We start from the raw sequence: 21,236 nt of genomic DNA on the forward strand, positions 1-21,236 counted from the left end.
AACAAGAGAAAATTATGAAAAAAGAAGAGGTTTCATTTGGTTGCCGCAAATACTGTGAAGTAGGTGAAAATAGATTTCACATGAGTGGTAGTTCCCTTAAAAAGTGACAATTTCAGCTGATTTCATTTGGAATGCACTAAAGCACTTTGGGATGGGCTAACAAAAAAAAGTGCAACACGCAATAGTGACAAAAACTTAAGAATAACTAACTACAATCCGATTCTTTCTCTGCTTTCCAGAAACCTTTCACAAGTTTATGTCAAGACTATTAAGAGTATTATATCGCACATCGAAAGATCGAAGCCTGACATAGTCTTTTTCAAGACTATTAACAATATATTCATCCATTGCTAACGTGATTTTGAGTTGGATTATCACAATCTAATATGATATATATATATCATAGCCTGATTATCTGCGTGCTTGGCCTAACAGTGCATGTGCCCACACAATGGCGGCGCGAAAATATTTATAACTCTGTTTAGTACGTAAGATGCGCACGCAATATCATCTCTCCTGTACTTACTTGATTGATCTTGTCATGTTTTGCGCAAGAGAGAGATTGATGAGTTGGTGGTTTTGAAGGTAGGTGTGGTGGCTTTGGTCCAAACCTTCCATCTAGCTAGAGGAGAAAAATTTCACCAAGTGTTGGAGTACAAGTCATCTAGTAGAGTCTCTCCCACAATATCATCGCTTATATAAAGTTGCCCCCACTATAGTAACTAGCACAAACATTTCCTTTTGATAATAAAGGCTAAGGCATGATGAGGAGGGTCAGCTGAACCTTGTGATATCCATATGTTAGGTTTAAAAGAGCCCACACATGAGGGGCGTGTTGAGAGAGTATCCTTTATCGAAAAATGAAAGGCTAGCGTAAATGCTTAAAAGATCTTGGGACTCCGCACCAATTACCAATTGATTATGAATTGGATATTGACATTCTAACAAAGATTAGACTGTGAGTAGAATCGAGAATAAGATCTTAAAAATAGAATGAATTTGATTACTTGGATTACTTTTTTATTACATTTTGATGGTTCAGTTAAACAAACTAGTAGATTTTGTTGAAAGTTGTGCTGACTTTGGTATCTCATTTTTATTACATTTTGATCACATGGTTAAGGGAGACTTATGCTCTGAAGATTTGGGAGCATGTGATAAAAGCTGCAAGAAAAGACGTAAGTCCCAGCATCCTCGTGGTTAAGGGGTTTGTGATAAAACCTCTGATCCTCCGTCATGCAATTGCTTCTACAAATGCTCTCAACCGCCACCAAAATACAAGACATGCAATCTGGGTATAGGTCCATGCAGCTTTGCCTGCAACTATCAATGTTGCAATTCGAATTGCACCATGAGATTTGCTGGACCTCTGAAAGGTTATGGATTTTGTTACAATATTATCTATCCTTATAATGAGTGTCTATGCGTATTCGGGTGCTAAGCTGAGGATGTGATATGTTGAATCGATTCAAGTTGAATTGAATTGGGATTCACACCTTGATTGGCAGTCAAGACAACCACCCAAAACCTCAGAGCATAAGTCTCCCTTTACCTTGTTGTCAAAAACTGCAAAAAGGCATATATAGCAATGGATTAATTAACTCTCTTCTTGCCTGGAAAATCCTTGCTTTATTATCTAATTCCTTTATTAAAAATCCATACGCATTCTTCCATCTCATTTAGAGTCGTTTTATAATATTAAGAAAAGAAAAAGTTCAATATCAGGTCCTTGGGTTAGCCCAAGTACTACTGGCGAGGGACGGCATTTGGGATAATGAGTTATGTTTAGGATATGTCAAGAGTTCGATTCTCTGGAAAGTACCAAAGAGTAACGTTGAATCTCCATAATGAATTGGAATTAGCATTAACAAAGCCAAATGATAAATTGACCAGCACACAGTGGATTCAATTAAAAGAGAAAGTAGAGATTAGGGCAAGATTTAGGAACAATAAGTGTATATACACCTGTGGTTAACGCAAGGAGGAGAATGAAATAAGTGGTTGAGGAGGGCTTAGCCATCTTGGATAAATTACTGTCTTCTTTGGCTCTTTTTTGCTTTTCGTATGATTGTCACTTCTTGTAAAGCGTGTGTGTTTTTATAGAACCAAAGGCACCAAAACATCACGGTGACATATATGAAAGGAAATCAGAGAAGATATCTACAGCCATAAAAAACGGATCTATATATAAACAAAATCCAAATTCCATGCCATATCTAGAGTGCTTCCATATGGTTAAATCTACTTTTCTCGTTTAAAAACCTGAAATGGTGTAGATTCTGTACATTTATCAGTGCATATTATAATTGGAAGAAAATCTGTATTTTTCTTGGGCAAAGCAGCATAATTAGAAATATATATACCACACAAACTAGCTTTTAGTTTAGTGACACTAACAGATCTCTTCTCAATGTTGAAAGAGGTTCCGAATTCGAATCTCTTTTTCATGACTGCAAGTCTCATCTCCTCACAACACTATCACTATGGCAATTTGGTTGAAGCTAAAAAAGCAGGAGGTGATATTTGGGATATTCTTATGTGATTGTGATTGAACAAGCATAAACATACAAGCCTCATCTCTTATATATCGCTATGTATGTATAATATTTGGTTTTTTTTTTCTTCTGCAGAATTTTGTATTTCCATTACAATATTTATGGGTTCGATTTCTTTGAATTTTGCTTATCAAATAATACAGTAGAGATTGATCGAGATTGAACGGCAATCATCATATGAATAAAATCAAAGCTAAGTAGCATGAAATTAAGTAAATCAAAGCTAAAAGAGAATAAATTACGTGAAATAAATAATAGAATTTTAGCGCCAATACTCACTCAGTTTTTTTCCATTCTTTAATGTAAAATTTTTTTAATGACAAAATGAGGGACTTATTAAATCCTGAAAGCAACGGATTGGAGTCGTTATGATCAAACATTTAGTTTAACTTAGCTATGTAGGTTATTATATCAACTTCTCATGATTTTTAGTTGTTTTTATCAGTTTATATATTGGCTTCTGATTGTTTGCGGAGTGACCATATGCAGTGCAGTTTGTTGGTAGCCATATTATAAAGAAATCGAAGGGTGCCAGTTGGAGAAAATATCTCAATGTAAAGTAATTAACAAGCATATCTCAATGTTCGAAAAATCACTAGGTGGTAGGCAAAGTCTAGGCCCTAGAGGAGTAATTGGGCCTAGGCGGGTGCCCAGGAGTTTATTTATTTATTTATTATATATAATTATTTAGTATTATATATTATAAATTTATACCAAAATCATGCAAAATAACTGGATATATAAATTATAAAATACCATAATACATATATATTAAAAAAATAGAATAATACTTATTTGTTATTTGTTACTTATATGGTTGCTTTAGTGATTTTATAATGCAAAAACCATTTAATAATGTTGTATTTTCTGAGGGCAATTCCCAATCAAAATAATATATATATATATACAGGGCTTTTGGTTTTATTAGTGTTTTAAGCCCAGGCCCAATTGAAAGCCAACATCCCTTTACATATAAATGCAATTTTCCTTCTCAAACCCTAAGACTAACACGAGCTATATCCTTTCTCCCTCGCCCACACATAACCCGCGACCTATCTTCTTCTTCAATCCTTCTCTCTCTCTCTCTCTCTCTCTCTCTCTCTCTCTCTCTCTCTCTCTCTCTCTCTCTCTCATAGCATCATCATCATCTTATTTTTCTGAGTCAGACCCGCCCAGACCGCTTCGGCGGCAGCCTAGCGCCTAGGCCGATTTTTGAAACAATTGCTGGTTAAATGAGCAAGCAGTGTGAAACAAAATGCCTTGATAATAATGTTGAAATCATAGATTAACATGTGAATCTAAAATCATCAAAACGTGAGAAATTAAAGAGCCACGATAAAACCCCCTGGGCACCCTCCTAGGCGGCCGCCTAGCGCTCAGGTGCCGCCTAGGCCGATTTTTCAAACACTGGCTGGTTAAATGAGCAGGCAGTTGAAACAAAATGCCTTGATAACAATGTTGAAACTGTAGCTTAGCATGTTTGGTCAGCAGTGTCCTCCTGCCTAGGCCGATTTTTCGAACACTGCCTGAATTACATCAATGCTTTAACAGTTTATTAGCCATACCTACTTATGTTGTGTTTTTGAGACAACATGGTGGTCAGTGGCAGAAAGACTGCCCTCTTTAGCCAACCTGGGAGACTTTTGAAGCTTTTCTCTTTTATAGCGGCGCCATGCTATTTGCAAAACACAAGCTGCCCTTGGTTCTCATCGCTGCAGACCAAAGCTGTTAGAGTTCCTCAGCTCCATGCTGAAAAGTCACCAGAATTTAGAGATCACGTGTTTCAAATCATTGACTTTAAGAGCAAACACTTCCACTTTCGTCTCAGCTTGGACTGTTTTGGTTGAGATGGGGAGGTTGGATAATGTAGGAGCCGGACAAGTCTTGAGCACCCAATCCGGAAGTTTTTCTCCATAGAAATCACCCTTTTCAAGAGAATTATAGCGCCTTCACCGCAAGTACTGCTGGAGTAAGCCAAGACCTTCCCACGCGTGATAAACAGCATCTCATCAAGTGGATCTTCTTTTCGAAATATATATGAAGCTATGCTCTATGTAAAGCACTGGCTTCAGATGCTCGCAGATTGCATCCAGCAGTCGTTTGTTCAAGTCAAATAAGTTCAGAAAAGCCTAGGCCTACCAAAATATCAAATATCATCTCATCATCATCATGTACAAGACTTCTTGATAAACTTCAACAAGAATTATAGGGAGGGACAAATTCAACAAGTCTCACTTTGCTGAGTGGACCTGAGCAAAGATGCCGCTTTGTATCCCTCCGGTTTCTTGCCATTTTGTATTTCTCATATTGCCGTATCCGCTTCTTAAGCTTCGTGGAAGGGAATGGAAAGCCATCCACAATTCTATAGCTTGCCCCTTGAATCTCATTTCCTCCAATCTTGCAGTTTTTTACTGCAAATATGTCTATTCCACAACAAAACACAGTTCATCATGTGATGTCCCAAAGGACTTCTTGTCAAAGAAGTCTAGTTTCTGAGTATTATCCAACAACAATGCATTTAGATGAATGGATATAAGATTTAGCAGCAGGGGAACCGAGAGCTCTGAAATAAACGTATTCATAACACCAACCCCGCATATTTTCAATAAGAAATGCAAATAATACCAAGCCAGAAATTGATGAAATCACAACTGAAAAGTAGATTTGCCACACATAGGTATTTGTTTTGAGGTTTTGACCAAGAGGGAGCTGCAAAATATGAAATTGAAATATAAAACAAGTTAATCCCCAAATGGTAGTAAACAAGTGTGCAAGAATAAAAATTCTACAAATGGGAATTGTAAGTTTTGTTCATTTACCCCATCATCCTCCCAATACCTAAAACAATGCCGGCCAACAATTACTTTATATGATTTTGTTTAATTTGACAGAAAGTATTTACTACTTACACTTCAATGCAAGAGTATAGGATGGATCTAATGTGCACAAACCTCAGATTTTGTAGTCCCCCAACCAAAAGTAGTGAGAAATCTTTTGAACAGAATCCGCTGAATCAATGACACCATATTTGAGGGCATCCAAGTATATTCCAAAATCGAAGAGTGTGGAATTTGGTGTCTTTGCAGTTGCAGAGCATGAGTCATTCACAAGAGTGATGTCTCCAAATGTGTCATCACAATATAATGAACAGTAATCACCAGCATGCTGCTTTTCTTTCTATAGAGAACAAGTACCAAAAGGCTCCAACAACCTGCACGGCCAGAGGAACCCTCGATGGTCACTTACTAAGTACTAACACTCTGGAAACAACAAAAATTAATATGGATTAAAGGGAACCAAGTTTATAAATTCCCACTGTAAATACTCCTCATATTTAGTTTCTCAAGTTTCTTATGTTTTGCCTGCAACCTTCTGAAAGTGTGTGCATGTGTGAGAGTGTATCCACTATCAGCTTTGTTGCGAAATGCAAGTTAGCATCAGAAAACTCTCCAGTGCCAAACACTAAATATTATATGTGGTTTAAAAAATTTGGTATTCTTGTCTCTTTTTTGTATTTGTGAGCAAGAATATGGTATCATTCTTGGCTCATTTGTACGAGATTCATTTGGGTTTGGATTATTGAGATTAGAAATTTTCTTCGTCATATTCACCAGGTATTATTCCTCAAACAGACATGAAGGGAATCACACAAACTCTACGGTTGCACTTTCCAAACTTTAGGTTGCAGATTTATTAATCAAATTAAATTTGTAATTGAATATTTTGTTTGAGTGAGTAGGATTGAAGAAGCTAATAAGGACAAGAAAGTTACTCTTGGCGGAACTACCCAACGACATGATTCTCAACATTCAATCAATTTGTCGCATCCATTGTGTTTCCAAGTCATTTTTCAACCTAGTTGACTGCTCATTCTTTGCTACACTTCACACATCACGTTGCATCAACAACCCCGGTGTTGTTGAAGTACCTCAACTTATGCTTATTACTAGCTCTCGTACTCGACATGACAAATTCACCATCGTCTTCCAGTCATTGAAATACAGTGGAGACTACGTGTTAAAAGAAATCAAATATAGTTTTCTTGTCTCAAAGATTCTTAAGTCATGGAAATCGTTTCGAGCTAGATTGTGGTTTTAGCAACTTTTTTTCCTTTTCTTCAAAAGTAGATTATTAGGAAATAATCAGTAAATGTTTTATACTATAGGATCACTATATTATTGCACAACTCTTAAAATATAAACAGTAGCATAATTACGAAATCTGTATAAATGTGCAAATATAAATTAAGTACAGAATACTGACTTTTATTGAAGATAGAGGCTTGTGTATTCGCAATGTCCTAAAGACAGAATTTCGCCTCTTCTCTGTGCTTGAAGTTCAACAGGCATCTATCTCATAGAATTCAACTATCTATAATTCAAGGGTCCAGCACCGGATCCTTGAATTCTGGCGAACGTTGGTGTGCTTCTCTCCAATACAATAGGTAATTTTAAAATAGTATGAGATAGTTCCAACCAAAAAAAAAAAAAAAATTGTACGTATTATGGCGTAGGACTTGTAGTTTTATAACAGAATTACACCCCTTCAAAATAGCTGTTAGTATCAGTTATACCTGTTCAAATTCAAACAAAAGAGATAAGTCTTTCTGGTTTGAATTTAACTTCTGCCAAAAGAAATCTGAAAAATAAACGAAATATACCCAGGCCCAAGTCTTGATTATTTAAATATTAATATTAATCAAGCAAGCCAACCATGATAGTCTTCACTACCAAGCCCATCAGCCCACCAACCTTTATTTAATTGATGTTAAGGTTTCATGCTTATAAAGCATATGGAACCTTTTGTTTTCTCCAATGTGGGACATTTGCTTTCAAACTTCCAACAATACCCCACATTTGAAATGCAAATTTGTTTTTGAAAATAAAACATGCAGACTCAAAAACTGGAGAAGAAATTAGATAAAATACACATCAGGAAAAGTGTCTTTTGGACTTGAACTTTCCCTAGTGTAGACGTATCGGATCTACTTAATGAATCAGTGGAAATCATAGCCTTGAACTGTTCATCGTTTTGTAGTAAACCGATACAATACGCCACACAACAAATCCAGGTTTCATCCCGGTCTCATAGGAGCTTTAGAGAATGTAGTCATGTAATTCTCATAAATGCGACCCCACATTTACTCCTATATAGGTAACGTTAATTAAAAGTATTCTGCCATACTTCTTTTGAATATCAAAATATTAACGTCATTAAATGTTTTGTATAAAACATACCCTAAAAACTTCTGCAGACAACACACTTTGATCATAGGAATGAGTAAATAGTGTGTTCATACCTTGAGCCATTCCTAACAAGTTTGCCTATTGAACCTAGACCATGGGATCTCCAATCAGCTAGGTTAGGGTTCCATTAGGTTAGCTCATTATGAAATTGACATTAAACCCATTCCCCTCGACGCATATTTAATTTGCTCTCTAGGTAGGCCTTTTGTCAAAGGATCAGCTATGTTTTCCTTTGACTTTACATAATCTAATGAGATTATTCCATCTTTGAGCAACTGTCTAATTGTGCTATGTCTTCGCCTTATATGCCTTGATGTGCCATTGTATATCTTATTTTTGGCTCTTGCAATAGCTGCCATATTATCACAATGAATACATACTGCAGTTATCGGTTCAGGCAATAACGGTATATCTTCCATAAAGTTTCGAAGCCATTCTGCTTCTTCAGCAGCCTTGTCCAAAGCTATGAATTTTGATTCCATAGTTGACCGTGCTATACACGTTTTCTTGGTTGACTTCCAAGCTACTGTTGCCCCTCCACATACAAAAACATAGCCACTAGTGGATTTCGTTTCACTTTCACCAGAAATCCAGTTTGCATCACTATATCCTTCTAAAACTGGTGGGTAACTTGTGTAATGCAATCCATAACTTATTGTGCCTTTTATAAGTTGTAGCACTCTAATCAATGCCTTCCAACGATCATCAGATGGATTACTAGTATATCGACTAAGCCTACTAACTGCATATGCTAAATCAGGTATTGTACTATTCATCATATACATTAAGCTTCCAATCACTTGTGAATATTCTAGCTGAGATACTGCATCTCCATTATTTTTAGTTAGATGAACTAATGGATCAAAAAGGGTCACAATGGATGGATCATCAAAGTGACCAAATTTTCTAAGTATTTTTTTTGCATAATGGGACTAAGTCAAAAAATAACCTTGTTTGGTTCTTTAAACTCTAATTCCAAGTATGACATCTGCAAGTCCCAGGTCCTTCATATCAAAATTTGAACACAACATTTTCTTTGTAGAATTAATGATATCTTTGTTAGTACCCATTATGAGCATGTCATCAACGTATAAACATACTATGACACATGAGTTCTTGAAACTCTTTACATATACGCATTTGTCACTCTCATTGATCTTAAAACCATTTGACAGCATAACATGATCAAATTTTTCATGCCACATTTTTGGTGCTTGTTTAAGTCCATACAATGACTTAATTAATTTGCACACTTTCTTTTCTTGTCCTTTAACCACAAACTCTTCTAGTTGTTCCATATAGACTTCTTCATCTAATTCTCCATTCAAAAATGCCGTTTTAACATTCATTTGATGTATCTCCAGTTTATGTATAGCTGCTATAGAAATTAATATTCTTATAGATGAGATTCTTGATACAAGTGAATATGTATCAAAGTAATCCAGCCCTTCTTTTTGTCTATAGCCTTTTGCTACTAGACGTGCCTTATATTTGTCTATAGAACCATCAGCCTTCAATTTCTTTTTGAATATCCATTTATGACCAATTGGTTTATTACCAGGTGGTAAATCAACCAATTGCTAGGTATAATTTTGTAAAATGGAATCCATCTCACTTTTAATTGCTTCCTTCCAAAAGGTAGCCTCACTGGAAGTCATCGCTTCCTTGTATGTTTGTGGTTCAGCTTCTGACAAGAAGGTTAGAAAATCAGGTCCAAAATTTCTTGGGATTTTCGTTCTACTTCCTCTTCTTGGTTCCATTTCATTTTCATGAACCCTTGATGAATAAGGAATGTCACTTTGATTTTGTTCAAGTGATCTTTTTCTATTTGGACAGGACCTATTTTCTTTGTAGGGATAAATATGTTCAAAAAATTCTACATATACAAATTCTATGATAGTATTAACATGAATATCAGAAATTTCAGATTTAACCACTAAGAATCTATAGGCTGCACTATTATTTGCAAAACCAATGAATGCGCAATCTACTGTTTTTGGTCCAAGTTTAACTCGTTTTGGCAAGGGTACTTGAACTTTTGCAAGGCAACCCCACACTTTGAGGGTTTTATATGTAGGAATTCTACCTTTCCACACTTCATAAGGAGGCTTATTAGTCTTCTTATGTGGAATTTTGTTCAAGATTGTATTTGCAGTAAATAAGGCTTCACCCCACAGATTGTGTGGAAGCCCTGAACTATTCAACATGGAGTTGATCATGTCCTTGAAAGTTCGATTTTTTCTTTCAGCAACACCATTTTGTTGAGGTGTATATGGAGCCGTTGTTTGATGAACTATTCCATGTTGAGCACAAAATTCAGAGAAGGCTATAGACTCATACTCTCCTCCTCTATCAGATCTTAGAGCTTTAATTTTTCTCTCTAATTGATTTTCAACTTCAGCTTTATATGTCTTGAACATATTCAAAGCCTCATCCTTGCTATTTATCAAATAGACATAGCAAAATTTACTGCAATCATCAATGAAAGTAATATAATAATTCTTTCCTCCACGAGTTGGTGTTGATTTAAAATCACAAAGATCTGAATGAATCAAACCTAACAACTCATTAGATCTTCCAAAAACAGATTTGAAACTTTGCCTTGCAAATTTTGATTCTGTGCATATTTCACATTTATTGTTGTGATCAATTTTAAAGTTTGGCAGCAACCTTAAATTGATCATTCTATCTAAACAACGGAAATTAACATGTCCTAATCTAGCATGCCAAATATCACAAGACTCAACAATGTAAACGGAAGCCTTATTTATTTTATTAATAGCATTTGTAGCCAATACATTAAGTTTGAACAAACCCTCAGCCAAATAACCCTTTCCCACAAACATTCCCCCTTTAGTGAGAACAAACTTGTCTGATTCGAACACTAGTTTAAAGCCCTTATTGCTGAGCAATGGACCAGACACTAAGTTCTTCCTAATATCAGGGACATGAAGTACATCTAGAAGGGCTAGTTCCTTCCCAGAGGTAAATTTCAGCAGCACCTTTCCTTTTCCAGCAATGGCAGCAGTTGAGGAATTTCCCATGTAGAGTTGTTCTCCACCAGAAATTTCTTGGTATGTAGAGAACATGCTCTTGTCGCCACATATGTGCTTGGTTGCACCAGTATCAATCCACCAATCTTTTGTATCTAAAACCATATTTGTTTCAGACACTACAGCAGCCAAAACATCTTCAGTTACATTTGCTTGATTATTGGCAGATTTGGCATAAACTCCATCTTTCTTGTGGCGACAATCTTGTGCCTTGTGTCCAGCTTTTCCACCCACCCAGCAACTCCCTTTTATTTTCTTAAAATTCTTGCTGTTTGGTGCTATTTTGAAATATGACTTGCCTTTATTTTTATGGGAATTGTATTTTGGCTTTCCAGCTGAGACTTTGGCTTCAACAATGTTGGCTTTGGCTTCAGAGGAAGCACCATCCACTTTCGCAATAATTCTGTAATCTTGTTCAACTCTTAGTTTCAGAACCAAATTATCCAGGGTCATGTCAGATTTCTTGTGTTTTAGATAGATCTTGAAATCATTCCAGGAAGGAGGCAACTTCTCTATGATCGAACCCACTTGAAAGTTCTCGTTCATGATCATGTTTTCATTATGCAGTTCATGCATAATGATCTGGAGTTCTTCCACTTGATTAACCACTGACTTGGAGTCTATCATTTTGTAATTCAGAAATTTCCCAATGACAAATTTCTTTGTACCAGCAACCTCTGTTCTGTACTTTTTTTCGAGAGACTCCCACAATTCCTTGGCAGTCTTGTATGAAGAATAAACATCATACAAGGTATCATCCAATGAACTGAGAATATAATTCCTGCAGAGAAACTCAAAATGTTTCCAAGCATCAATAGCATTTAATTTGGCTGCAGGTATCGGATTCTCTGTTGCCACAGGAACTTCCTCTTTGACTACATGAGCCAAATTCAGTGTTGTCAAGTAAAACAGCATTTTCTGTTGCCAGCGTTTGAAATCCACCCTTTTGAACTTCTCTGGTTCCTTAACATGAGTTTTGACGCCGCTGACATTGACTATATCAGTCATCTTCACGCCACTTACAGATTCTTCCATTAAGGATATTCTGTCTTTGATTGTTAGGAAATAATCAGTAAATGTTTTATACTATAGGATCACTATATTATTGCACAACTCTTAAAATATAAATAGTAGTAGAATTACAAAATCTGTATAAATGTACAAATATAAATTAAGTACAGAATACTTTTATTGAAGATAGAGGCTTGCGTATTCGCAATGTCCTAAAGACAGAATTTTGCCTCTTTTCAGTGCTTGAAGTTCAACAAGCGTCTATCTCACAGGATTCAACTATCTATAATTCAAGGGTCCAGCACCGGATCCTTGAATTCTGGCGAACGTTGGTGTGCTTCTCTCCAATACAGTAGGTAATTTTAAAATAGTATGAGATAGTTCAAAAAAAAAAATGCACGTATTATGGCCTAGGACTTGTGGTTTTATAACAGAATTACACCCCTTCAAAATAGCTGTTAGTATCAGTTATACCTGTTCAAATTCAAACAAAAGAGATAAGTCTTTCTGGTTTGAATTTAACTTCTGCCAAAAGAAATCTGAAAAATAAACGAAATATACCCAGGCCCAAGTCTTGATTATTTAAATATTAATATTAATCAAGCAAGCCAACCATGATAGTCTTCACTACCAAGCCCATCAGCCCACCAACCTTTATTTAATTGATGTTAAGGTTTCATGCTTATAAAGCATGTGGAACCTTTTGTTTTCTCCAATGTGGAACATTTGCTTTCAAACTTCCAACAAATTTGGATTCAAAATCCATGCTTCATGGTTAACCCTCTTAGGATGGAAGTTCTAAAGTTTCCACTCATGCCACTCCCAACGAGTAACGTGGCATTCGATGTTTGGTATGGTATGGGATTTGATAATATAAGCAACACCCTCAAGATTGTTTATGTTGCTAGAAATCATGAACTCAATTTTGAGGTGGCACGTTTATGTATTGGGCACAAGCTCGTCATGGAATGAGATAGATTCAACTCCTTGTTGTGGTTTAAGCGATGACAATGTATTTGCACATGGAGACATGCATTGGTTGGTTCGTGAAAATAAAGAAGAAAGCTTGCATGGAAATCATATAATTTCTTTTGATTTCAAGAAAGAGAAATTTAATGGACACCTCGTCCCAACTTGGATGGTTTTTTCCATTTTGATGACATGCATTTGCTATAAAGGGGTGTTTGGCAATCGTGGATCTTTATTTTTCATCATCACGGAGTATCAAGATATGGGTGTTGAATTAATTATAGTAAAAAAGAGTGGATTTTAGATTACAAAATAGAAACCCCCATGTTCAGAACTTTTGTTTGGCCTTGTGGAAAATGGGAGCATGACATATTTTTGAAGAAAAAACGAGGATCATGTTTACTGCTTTATGGATCTAAGATGCGGTTCCATCAAACAAGTAACACTAGAAACTTTATTCCCAAGTGTCTCCAGTTTTACTTATTGGGAAGCGCCATACAATGCTAAGCACTCAATGCTTTATAGTTATACTTAAGGACTAACATATCGATAATATCGATGAAATATCGAGGATATTATCATTTTTCAGGTCTATGATATTTTGGAACATATCCATGCACATATCGTATAAGTATTGGTAATATCAAAAAATATCGACATCGATAATTTCTCTCACACTTCAGCAATATTTGGCCAAAATGTCACTATAATATCGATAATATCGAGATGATGAAGACATCGAAAAATTTGAAGAGTTATTTATACTAACACTCCCGAGGTTTCTTGTGTTTCCATAAAACCTCCCCAAGTCTCAAAAATTACACAAAGACCCCTGAAGTTTCAGTTTGTTTTCACAAAACCCCTTTTCGTTGATTATTTATCCAAAACTTGATGATTTCATTGAAAAAAAAACTTATGCAAATGACAAAATTAACCTCAATGAAGTATATGCAATCTAATCTCAAAAGCCAACTTTGTCATTTGGATAATTTTTTTGTATAAAATCATCAATCTTTGGATGAAAAATCAATGAAAATGAGTTTTGTGAAAACAATTTAAAACCTTATGTCAGGTGGTGTTCCTATAATTTCTAAAACCTCAAGGAGTTCTGTGAAAAAACTGAAAAAGGCCTCCTACTAGATGGATGCGAGGTGTGCCATATAAGGCACATCACCCCCTCTCCGTTTGGTCGATGTGGGATCTCACACCTCAGGTGGTGTTCCTATAATTTCTAAAACCTCAAGGAGTTTTGTGAAAAAACTGAAAACCTTAGGAGGTGTTAGTGTAAATAACTCAAATTTGAACCTTACAGAAACTCTATGTGGTATTAATCACTCATTTATCTTACCATGCAGTATATCAAATGTAAAAAATATTGAGGTAAATCATTATAAATGAATGATTATGGTGTGTTTAATCTTCTTTCATTAATTACTGCATATTTTCTACCCTCCCAGTGTTTGTTAGCTTGCTATATAGTCAACTTAAATAGTTAAACCCATCATGCAATGCATTTCCTTCATATTATTTGTGATAAAGTAATAGATAACTGACTAAATAAACATCATCCAAAGTTTCAAGAAAAATTTCCAAGTTTTTCTTACAATTTTCATGGTTTTTATTCAATTTGATATCGATAATATCCCTATATTTTCATCGAAATTTCCGTGTTTTTGAACTACCGATATTTCCGAAACCATCAATATTTTGGACATTAATCTTAAGCTAACCACACACCTTGACAGCTTGTTCTAAACCCGAGGGCTTATTTAATATACATTATCTATATGTCTCTTTGAGCAGACAAAACCCGAGGGAACACAATGATGGATTTTCCTTGAGGGGGCCTCAACCATATATGGTTCAATAGCTGTTTGAAGAAAAAAAAAATTGAAAATTGACGTGCGTTTAGTTAACTAAGATAGTGAGTCCGTCTCCTTACACCCAAGTTCGAGTCTCCCGTTTTATATATTAATGTAATTTAGACTACTGAAAGAATGTTCATCAAGCATGTTCATCAAACACAAAATATACAATGAAAATAATGGATCCAAATGGAATTATCAAGGTAACTTCAAGATTGCAAAATAGATACACGTTGCAACCATCCTATATTGGATAAATGGATAATAACTCTAGAACACTTCCTTGGCTCTCTTTGTCTGATATGAGTATAGCAGATTAGTTGAGCAAATAAGTTCAAAACAATCGATTAAAAGACGGGTCTTGTCTGCTGAATCAAATTCTAGTTGTTGTTGGTAAGTTTCTTTGCCTCAGCAAGCAAACTTGCTTTTTTTTTTGCCTGCGTGTATGTCTGCCTGCCTCAGCCCCTTCTGCGAGGCATTTTATCGAATATGTTGCCTACACTCGAACAAATCTCCGAGCAATCATCAAATCTAATGCTGGGGAAAAAAAATTGCAAAAAATACCAATGCTATTCGCCCACCGTGGGGCTCGAACCCACGACCACAAGGTTAAGAGCCTTGCGCTCTACCAACTGAGCTAGACGGGCTGTTGCAAGTATTTGCAGTTAGAGAATATATACGGTATATTTCTTTGTTTTTGACCGGGTCTTTGTCAACCCATAGATTCACAGCCCGAGGCCCAAAAATAATCGGATCGGATTATGTCCAGATTAGTAAACCACTTCCACGCCCGACTCTTTCAGCTTCACCCATCCCACCGACGCTTGAACAGAGCTAAGACCCCAGCCAATAACTGTCGCCCCCGTCCAAATTCCGGCCGTCTCCGGCGAGCTCGTATCAGGTGACTCTCTATGTCTCTCTCATTCGCATCTCTTTGTGTTTCTCTCGTTCGCGTGTTTCTCAATTTCTCCGTTTGTTGTTTGTCGAATAAAGAATTGATGAACTGGGTTTTGTTTAATAATTGATATTTTGTGACTTAACTGCCGCCTGAGCCGAAATTTTTGACCACCTGAGTTGTTGGGTGGCTGGGCAAGGCGTGCCCACCATGTGTTCGACGATTTGTCCCAATGAAGCAGCAGGGGTGCGCGCAGTTTGTTTGGTTTGCTTCTCAGAGTCAGACAATGCCACATTGCCATCATTACTCTCTTCCGGCGTTAATGCAACATAGGTTGATCTTCCTGCTTCTGCATGCCCCAAAATCCCATTCTTTGCCAAACCATATTTTCCTTTAGGATCTTTAGAAAAAGATTGAGAAAACACAGCCGCAGGCTTAGTTTCCGTCGTAATAACCTTGAATGCCACTTTTTTCTGTTTAAGTGGTTAAAACTTTCAATGTGGTTCATACAATTCGTTAAATGCTCATTTGGTAATATGATTATTGGGACCATTGCCCTTGATCATAAATATTATCTTGGACGAAATTAGAAAATGATGAATATGTGTATGGTGCTCATGACTCATGGCGTGGTTTGACAATACACATCATGGCGTGCTTACCCAATGCTTTAACCCCTTTAAACTATTTTGCTACTTATACTGTATCGTTGGTTGCCTTAATACGCATTATGCACTTTCATTATCTATGAATAAGTTTTTTCACATTTCAGTTTCCTTTTTATATGCATTGCATCTTTGAAGACATTATTTTCATGGGGATGATATATGAGTGGCCGTTATTTTCATGAGGATGATATATGAGTGGGTTCATGGATGTTGGCTATGACAATGTTGCAAGACATTCATATGTTCACCTTCACACAAATTGATGCCGAATTATGACTTTTTTTTCTTTTAAATTACAGTAATGGCCTTGAGAACAGTGACGAGGAAGTTAGGGAGTAAACTATTACCCAGGTTTTCTCCTGCGTCTCTATTGCATTCACATGCCACAAGTTTCGGTTAGCTCTCTCTCCCCTTTCTCAGTTGTGTTCGTGTGCATGTTTTAATGTACAATTTATTCAAGAAAAAGGAGTCAGTGGTTAGCATAGTGAATGTTGTGGCACGGTGAATGTTGTATTAGTTCAAACAAAAATAACCTTGGTTCAGTTGGTTGGTAAATAATAATCGATTAGTGTATGATTTGCAGGATTTAAAGAAGTAAGGGAAGACGAAAAAAGTCGAATGGTTGGTGATGTCTTCAGCAATGTTGCTTCAAACTATGATCTAATGAATGATGTAATGAGTGCAGGATTACACAGATTGTGGAAGGACAGGTTAGCATCTTGAAGATTTACCTTTATGCTTTGTTTTTATCTATCTAAACTTTTATCAAACAAACATATTACTGTATTTTTCCTTTCCATGACTCTATACATCTGCCCAAATTTTCAGGTTAGTTTCCAAACTAAATCCTTTTCCTGGAATGAAGCATCTTGATGTGGCTGGTGGGACAGGTGAGCTTGTGATATGCATTTATATATGATAAATTCGTCAAATTATGTGAACCATTAGACTTTGGGACACATGTATTTTGTCAGGTATTTTTCTGTAGTAACAAGTGGTATTAATGATACCAAATTACCAAATATTATGATGCTACCGTAGTTTCTGGGTTCAATTATCATTTTGAAGTACATATTTTTCACAATTTTCTTTAGAGAAACTAAAAGTACATTTTAGATGCAGCCTTCTGGCTTATCTGTGCCTTTATCTCCTTGCAAAAGGAGAAGGTCCAAGTATGAAATCCAGTTTGAATTCTCTACATTTACAAACTTTTGTATACTGCTCATGTATGTGGTTCAGTTTTGGGTATTTTAAAATAAAGCTTACATTCCTATCACTAAATATTGAATCCAGTTTGGGTTGGGTAGAGATCTGACTTATGGAGTGGGCCAAGGATGCAGTTAGCCAGACAGAGTTAGTAGGTATCCAAAAATTTCCGTCAGACCAAAATGGACTGGAATTGCCCTTGGGTCCGAATGACACCATCCCATCCTGTATTATGGGGTGGATGGTGATCTTGTGGGTATATTACCTGCAGGGTGCAGGAGTGCATCTACCATTGAAAAATAGAATTCTTAACCATTCTCCTTTTCAGAGATCTCCTATTCCTAGCCTGAATGTAGCTGCTATAATGCTACATAACAATGTGTTTTCCTTGCCTGGAATGGTATTGAAATGAACTGCTTTGGTCTAACCTAGTTTTATGCTCTTCTGAGAATCTTTGGATTATATATGTCAATCTTACAGTTACTTTTTAAAATATTATTGTTTTGTCAGGCGATGTTGCTTTCAGGATACTAGACTCTATAAACAGCATCAGACGGAGAGCTATGCAAGATGTTCTTGAAGATGATTTGCAAGAAGAGACTAAGGTTTATGTATCTGACATAAACCCTAACATGTTGAATGTTGGTAAAAAGCGGGCCTTGGAGAGAGGTAAAATTAATGCTGTGAACTTTGACTTTTGTTGGATTAGACATTCTCCTTAAAGGACAAATAAGTTTCTACTTTTAAGATCGTGTCCTGAAATTTATAGGTCTTGGAGAAGACAAATCCCTGCTATGGGTGGAGGGAGATGCAGAAGCCTTAAGCTTTGGAGATAATACAATGGATGGTTACACAATTGCATTTGGGATTAGGAATGTTACACACATAGAGAAAGTGCTTTCTGAAGCTTATAGGTAAGGTCAAACCTTTGTACTGGTTAACCGATTCTAATAGTTAATAACCATTACGTGGAAAATTATCATCATATTAAATTGGTAGGTCTCTCTTGAACAGGCTATCACTCCGTGCATATGAATGTGGCTTTTAGTTGTTAGGCTTGCATCAAGACTGAATCAATGCATTATATGGTCTACTGTTGAATACGTAACTTATTTGAATTTTTTTAAGCACATCATGTCCAGCAGTTTATTTTATTTTTGGATTTATAACTCTAGTGATACTGCTTGAGTAGTTAAATTGTCCCTCCTTGTGACTGCTATTTTGGTTGTCTCAAATTGCTTATTCTCATGATGGAGCTTTTAAAATTGGAGGGAAGGATTGTGAGACATCTACCTCCCTGTCTCTATGGGAGGTTATATACAACTAGGAAAACTTATAAAACATTTTTGAGACGATTGATAATCTATTTCTTGGCTTTTCCATAAAGAAGGATACAAATATCTGAAAGGTTTCCAAAGTTTGATATTTGAATGTGTTCCCTTAGAAAGAATCATATTTGCTCAATGTCATACAACTGATGAACCAATATCTAGAGCTACAGTGGGTAAAAAGAACCAGATGAAAGCCTTAGAGGCATTTTTTATTGGTGTGGGCCAAAGCCTGTGACCGATCTTGTTATTTGTGTGCACATGCAGTTTTAAATTACCTAACTATGAAAGCTAATATGGTGAGTGTATATTACTGAGGGTATGAAAAGTGAGATGAAACTACTGGTATAGCACTTGACCAAAATGAAACTAAAGGTATATAACTGACTTATGCATTTTTGTTTTGTTTTCTGCACTCTAAGAATTAGTACTAAAATATGTTTTGACCTTGTGAAACAATCTTCTGCTAGGGCATTTCTACAGCAGATCTATGTATCATTTCTTATGCTGGTCTTTTTATTTTTATGTCAAATTGATATGCTTATGGTGTTTGCTTTTTATGATCTTGTTAATAGGGTGCTAAAACATGGAGGAAGGTTCTTGTGTCTTGAACTGAGCCATGTAGACGTTCCTGTCTTTAAACAATTGTAAGCATTATTGACACTTTTTTCTTGTTGACAAAAGTGATATTCTAAACTATTCTAATGTACCTTGGGGGGCAGGGGCACACTGCCTTGGCCAACTCCCACATTTGCGCATTATTGACACTTCAGTTTGGTTAAAGTAAGACTTGGTAAACCACTTGCTTACTTATGTCAGAATTTCATTTTAGTTATCACTGGTATTGTCATCCTCATCATCTTTGTACAAGCAATATCGAAGTCTCATAGTTGGCTGCATAGATCTTTTTCTAATAAATTTTTAGAAAATGATTTTCTGCTAACTTTATCCTGCTGTTAGTAACGTTTGACGCTCCAGCTGCTTACTGGAAATGTTATATTGAAGTTCCTCATCCCATAAAGAAAAGGAAAAGGAAATGCTAACTTGAAGTTACGTTAAATTTATTTTTCTCTCTTGTTACAAGCACCATATGCAAGACACTTAGAATGTGCATTTGTGTATCATTTAATATTCACTAGGCTCGAGCTTAGTGAACAACATATTGCTCCATGTTATGGGTTGCAACTTGCAATTGAGGATGTAGGACAATCGTGAAGTGCCACATGGTTGGGATTTAGCATGGCACCAGATGGCAGCGTTGCTCACCATAGTGTGAGCAAGTGTCACGCACTATTTTGTATCAATGTTTGATTATGTTGTCATTTGATGGACCCTTGTCCTTTCTTTCTTGTGTGTTTGTATAGGCTGTGTATTTTAAGGTTTCCTTATTTCTTCATGCAGCTATGATTATTACTCATTCTCAATCATTCCTGCACTGGGAGAGCTCGTTGCAGGAGATAGAGAATCTTATCAGTACTTGGTAGAGAGTATCCGCCGTTTCCCCTCACAGGTTTTATTTTCAGCTCCCATCTTTTAATACTCCATTTCAGTTTTATCTGCAAATTGATTGGATATTGCTAGTAGTTGTTTTGTAACTTTTGTTAAATGTCCTTACAATTTATCTTAATTGATTATTGCAGGAGACATTTGCTTCAATGATTGCAGATGCAGGTTTCCAGAAGGTGGAATATGAAAATCTTGTTGGAGGAGTGGTTGCGATTCATTCAGGATTAAAAATATAGTAGTGTAGTTATGAATTTTAATCTCAAAAAATCTCAAAATTCTGCTTGAACAATTTTTGGCTTTGAGCTTTTTGTTTGCCTACCTTCCTTCAGATCAAATGTAAGAAATTAAATAGGTGACCAAATGATTTTTTGTCTTGTCCTATATAAACATTCAATAGATAATTTTTTGTATATTGTTTCACAATTTTGGCCTGAGTATGGTATGTGCTTCACACTTTGAAACTATGAATCCCCAAAACATATATATATATATATATATATATCTCTCTCTCTCTCTCTCTCTCTCTCTCGGATGAACTCTTAGCAGATGAGCTTCCCAATTAATTTTCTCAATCTTGACATGAAGCCAACAACTTTGAACACGATAAGAGAAGAACAAATTAAGGAAAAATATTTGGATATTATTTTATTAATTGACACATTTCTGCTAATGGCAAATAATGCATTACCAGCAAAGGCAAGCATGTATAACATTCATTCAGAAGATACTGATAACAAGTTCTCTGTTTCATAAGATAAGGGATAAAACAGCAGAGTAGTATAAAACTTAAAACTTGGTATTATTTTTCTTCTCCCTAACTTTGAGTTTAAAATAAATAACATTTGTCAACGGGTCTAGCTCAATAAAAAAAAAGGTCCTTAATTTGCACATCAGTGGTCTCATGTTCGAACCTCTATGGTACCGTGGTAGTGTG

At 36.0% G+C, this 21,236-nt stretch overlaps 1 protein-coding gene, 1 non-coding gene and 2 pseudogenes across 3 annotated transcripts; 2 read left to right on the forward strand and 2 right to left on the reverse strand.

Annotated features, from left to right (window-relative positions):
* The first annotated feature begins 1,114 nt into the window (after positions 1-1,114).
* On the forward strand, positions 1,115-1,441 carry LOC117628624 (annotated as a pseudogene).
* Positions 1,442-4,120: 2,679 nt separating this feature from the next.
* LOC117628713 lies at positions 4,121-7,864 on the reverse strand (annotated as a pseudogene).
* A 7,409-nt stretch (positions 7,865-15,273) lies between these two features.
* TRNAK-CUU lies at positions 15,274-15,346 on the reverse strand. The gene has a single exon. It is a non-coding gene; the product is annotated as a tRNA-Lys (tRNA).
* Positions 15,347-15,444: 98 nt separating this feature from the next.
* LOC117615333 (2-methoxy-6-polyprenyl-1,4-benzoquinol methylase, mitochondrial) lies at positions 15,445-20,725 on the forward strand. Of its 2 annotated transcripts, none has more exons than XM_034344403.1 (9): positions 15,445-15,600; positions 16,562-16,657; positions 16,846-16,972; positions 17,091-17,152; positions 17,979-18,137; positions 18,238-18,382; positions 19,372-19,443; positions 20,198-20,306; positions 20,437-20,725. In XM_034344403.1, exons 2-9 carry the CDS (start codon positions 16,564-16,566, stop codon positions 20,536-20,538), a joined length of 870 nt encoding a protein of 289 aa, XP_034200294.1. In that variant the 5' UTR covers positions 15,445-15,600; positions 16,562-16,563; the 3' UTR covers positions 20,539-20,725. The 2 variants fall into 2 exon arrangements, with proteins under 2 accessions (XP_034200294.1, XP_034200302.1); XM_034344411.1 differs by lacking the exon at positions 15,445-15,600 and adding an exon at positions 15,764-15,927.
* The last annotated feature ends 511 nt before the right edge of the window (positions 20,726-21,236 follow it).

Source organism: Prunus dulcis, chromosome 1 (genome assembly GCF_902201215.1).
Source record: "Prunus dulcis chromosome 1, ALMONDv2, whole genome shotgun sequence".
Lineage (NCBI taxonomy): Eukaryota > Viridiplantae > Streptophyta > Magnoliopsida > Rosales > Rosaceae > Prunus > Prunus dulcis.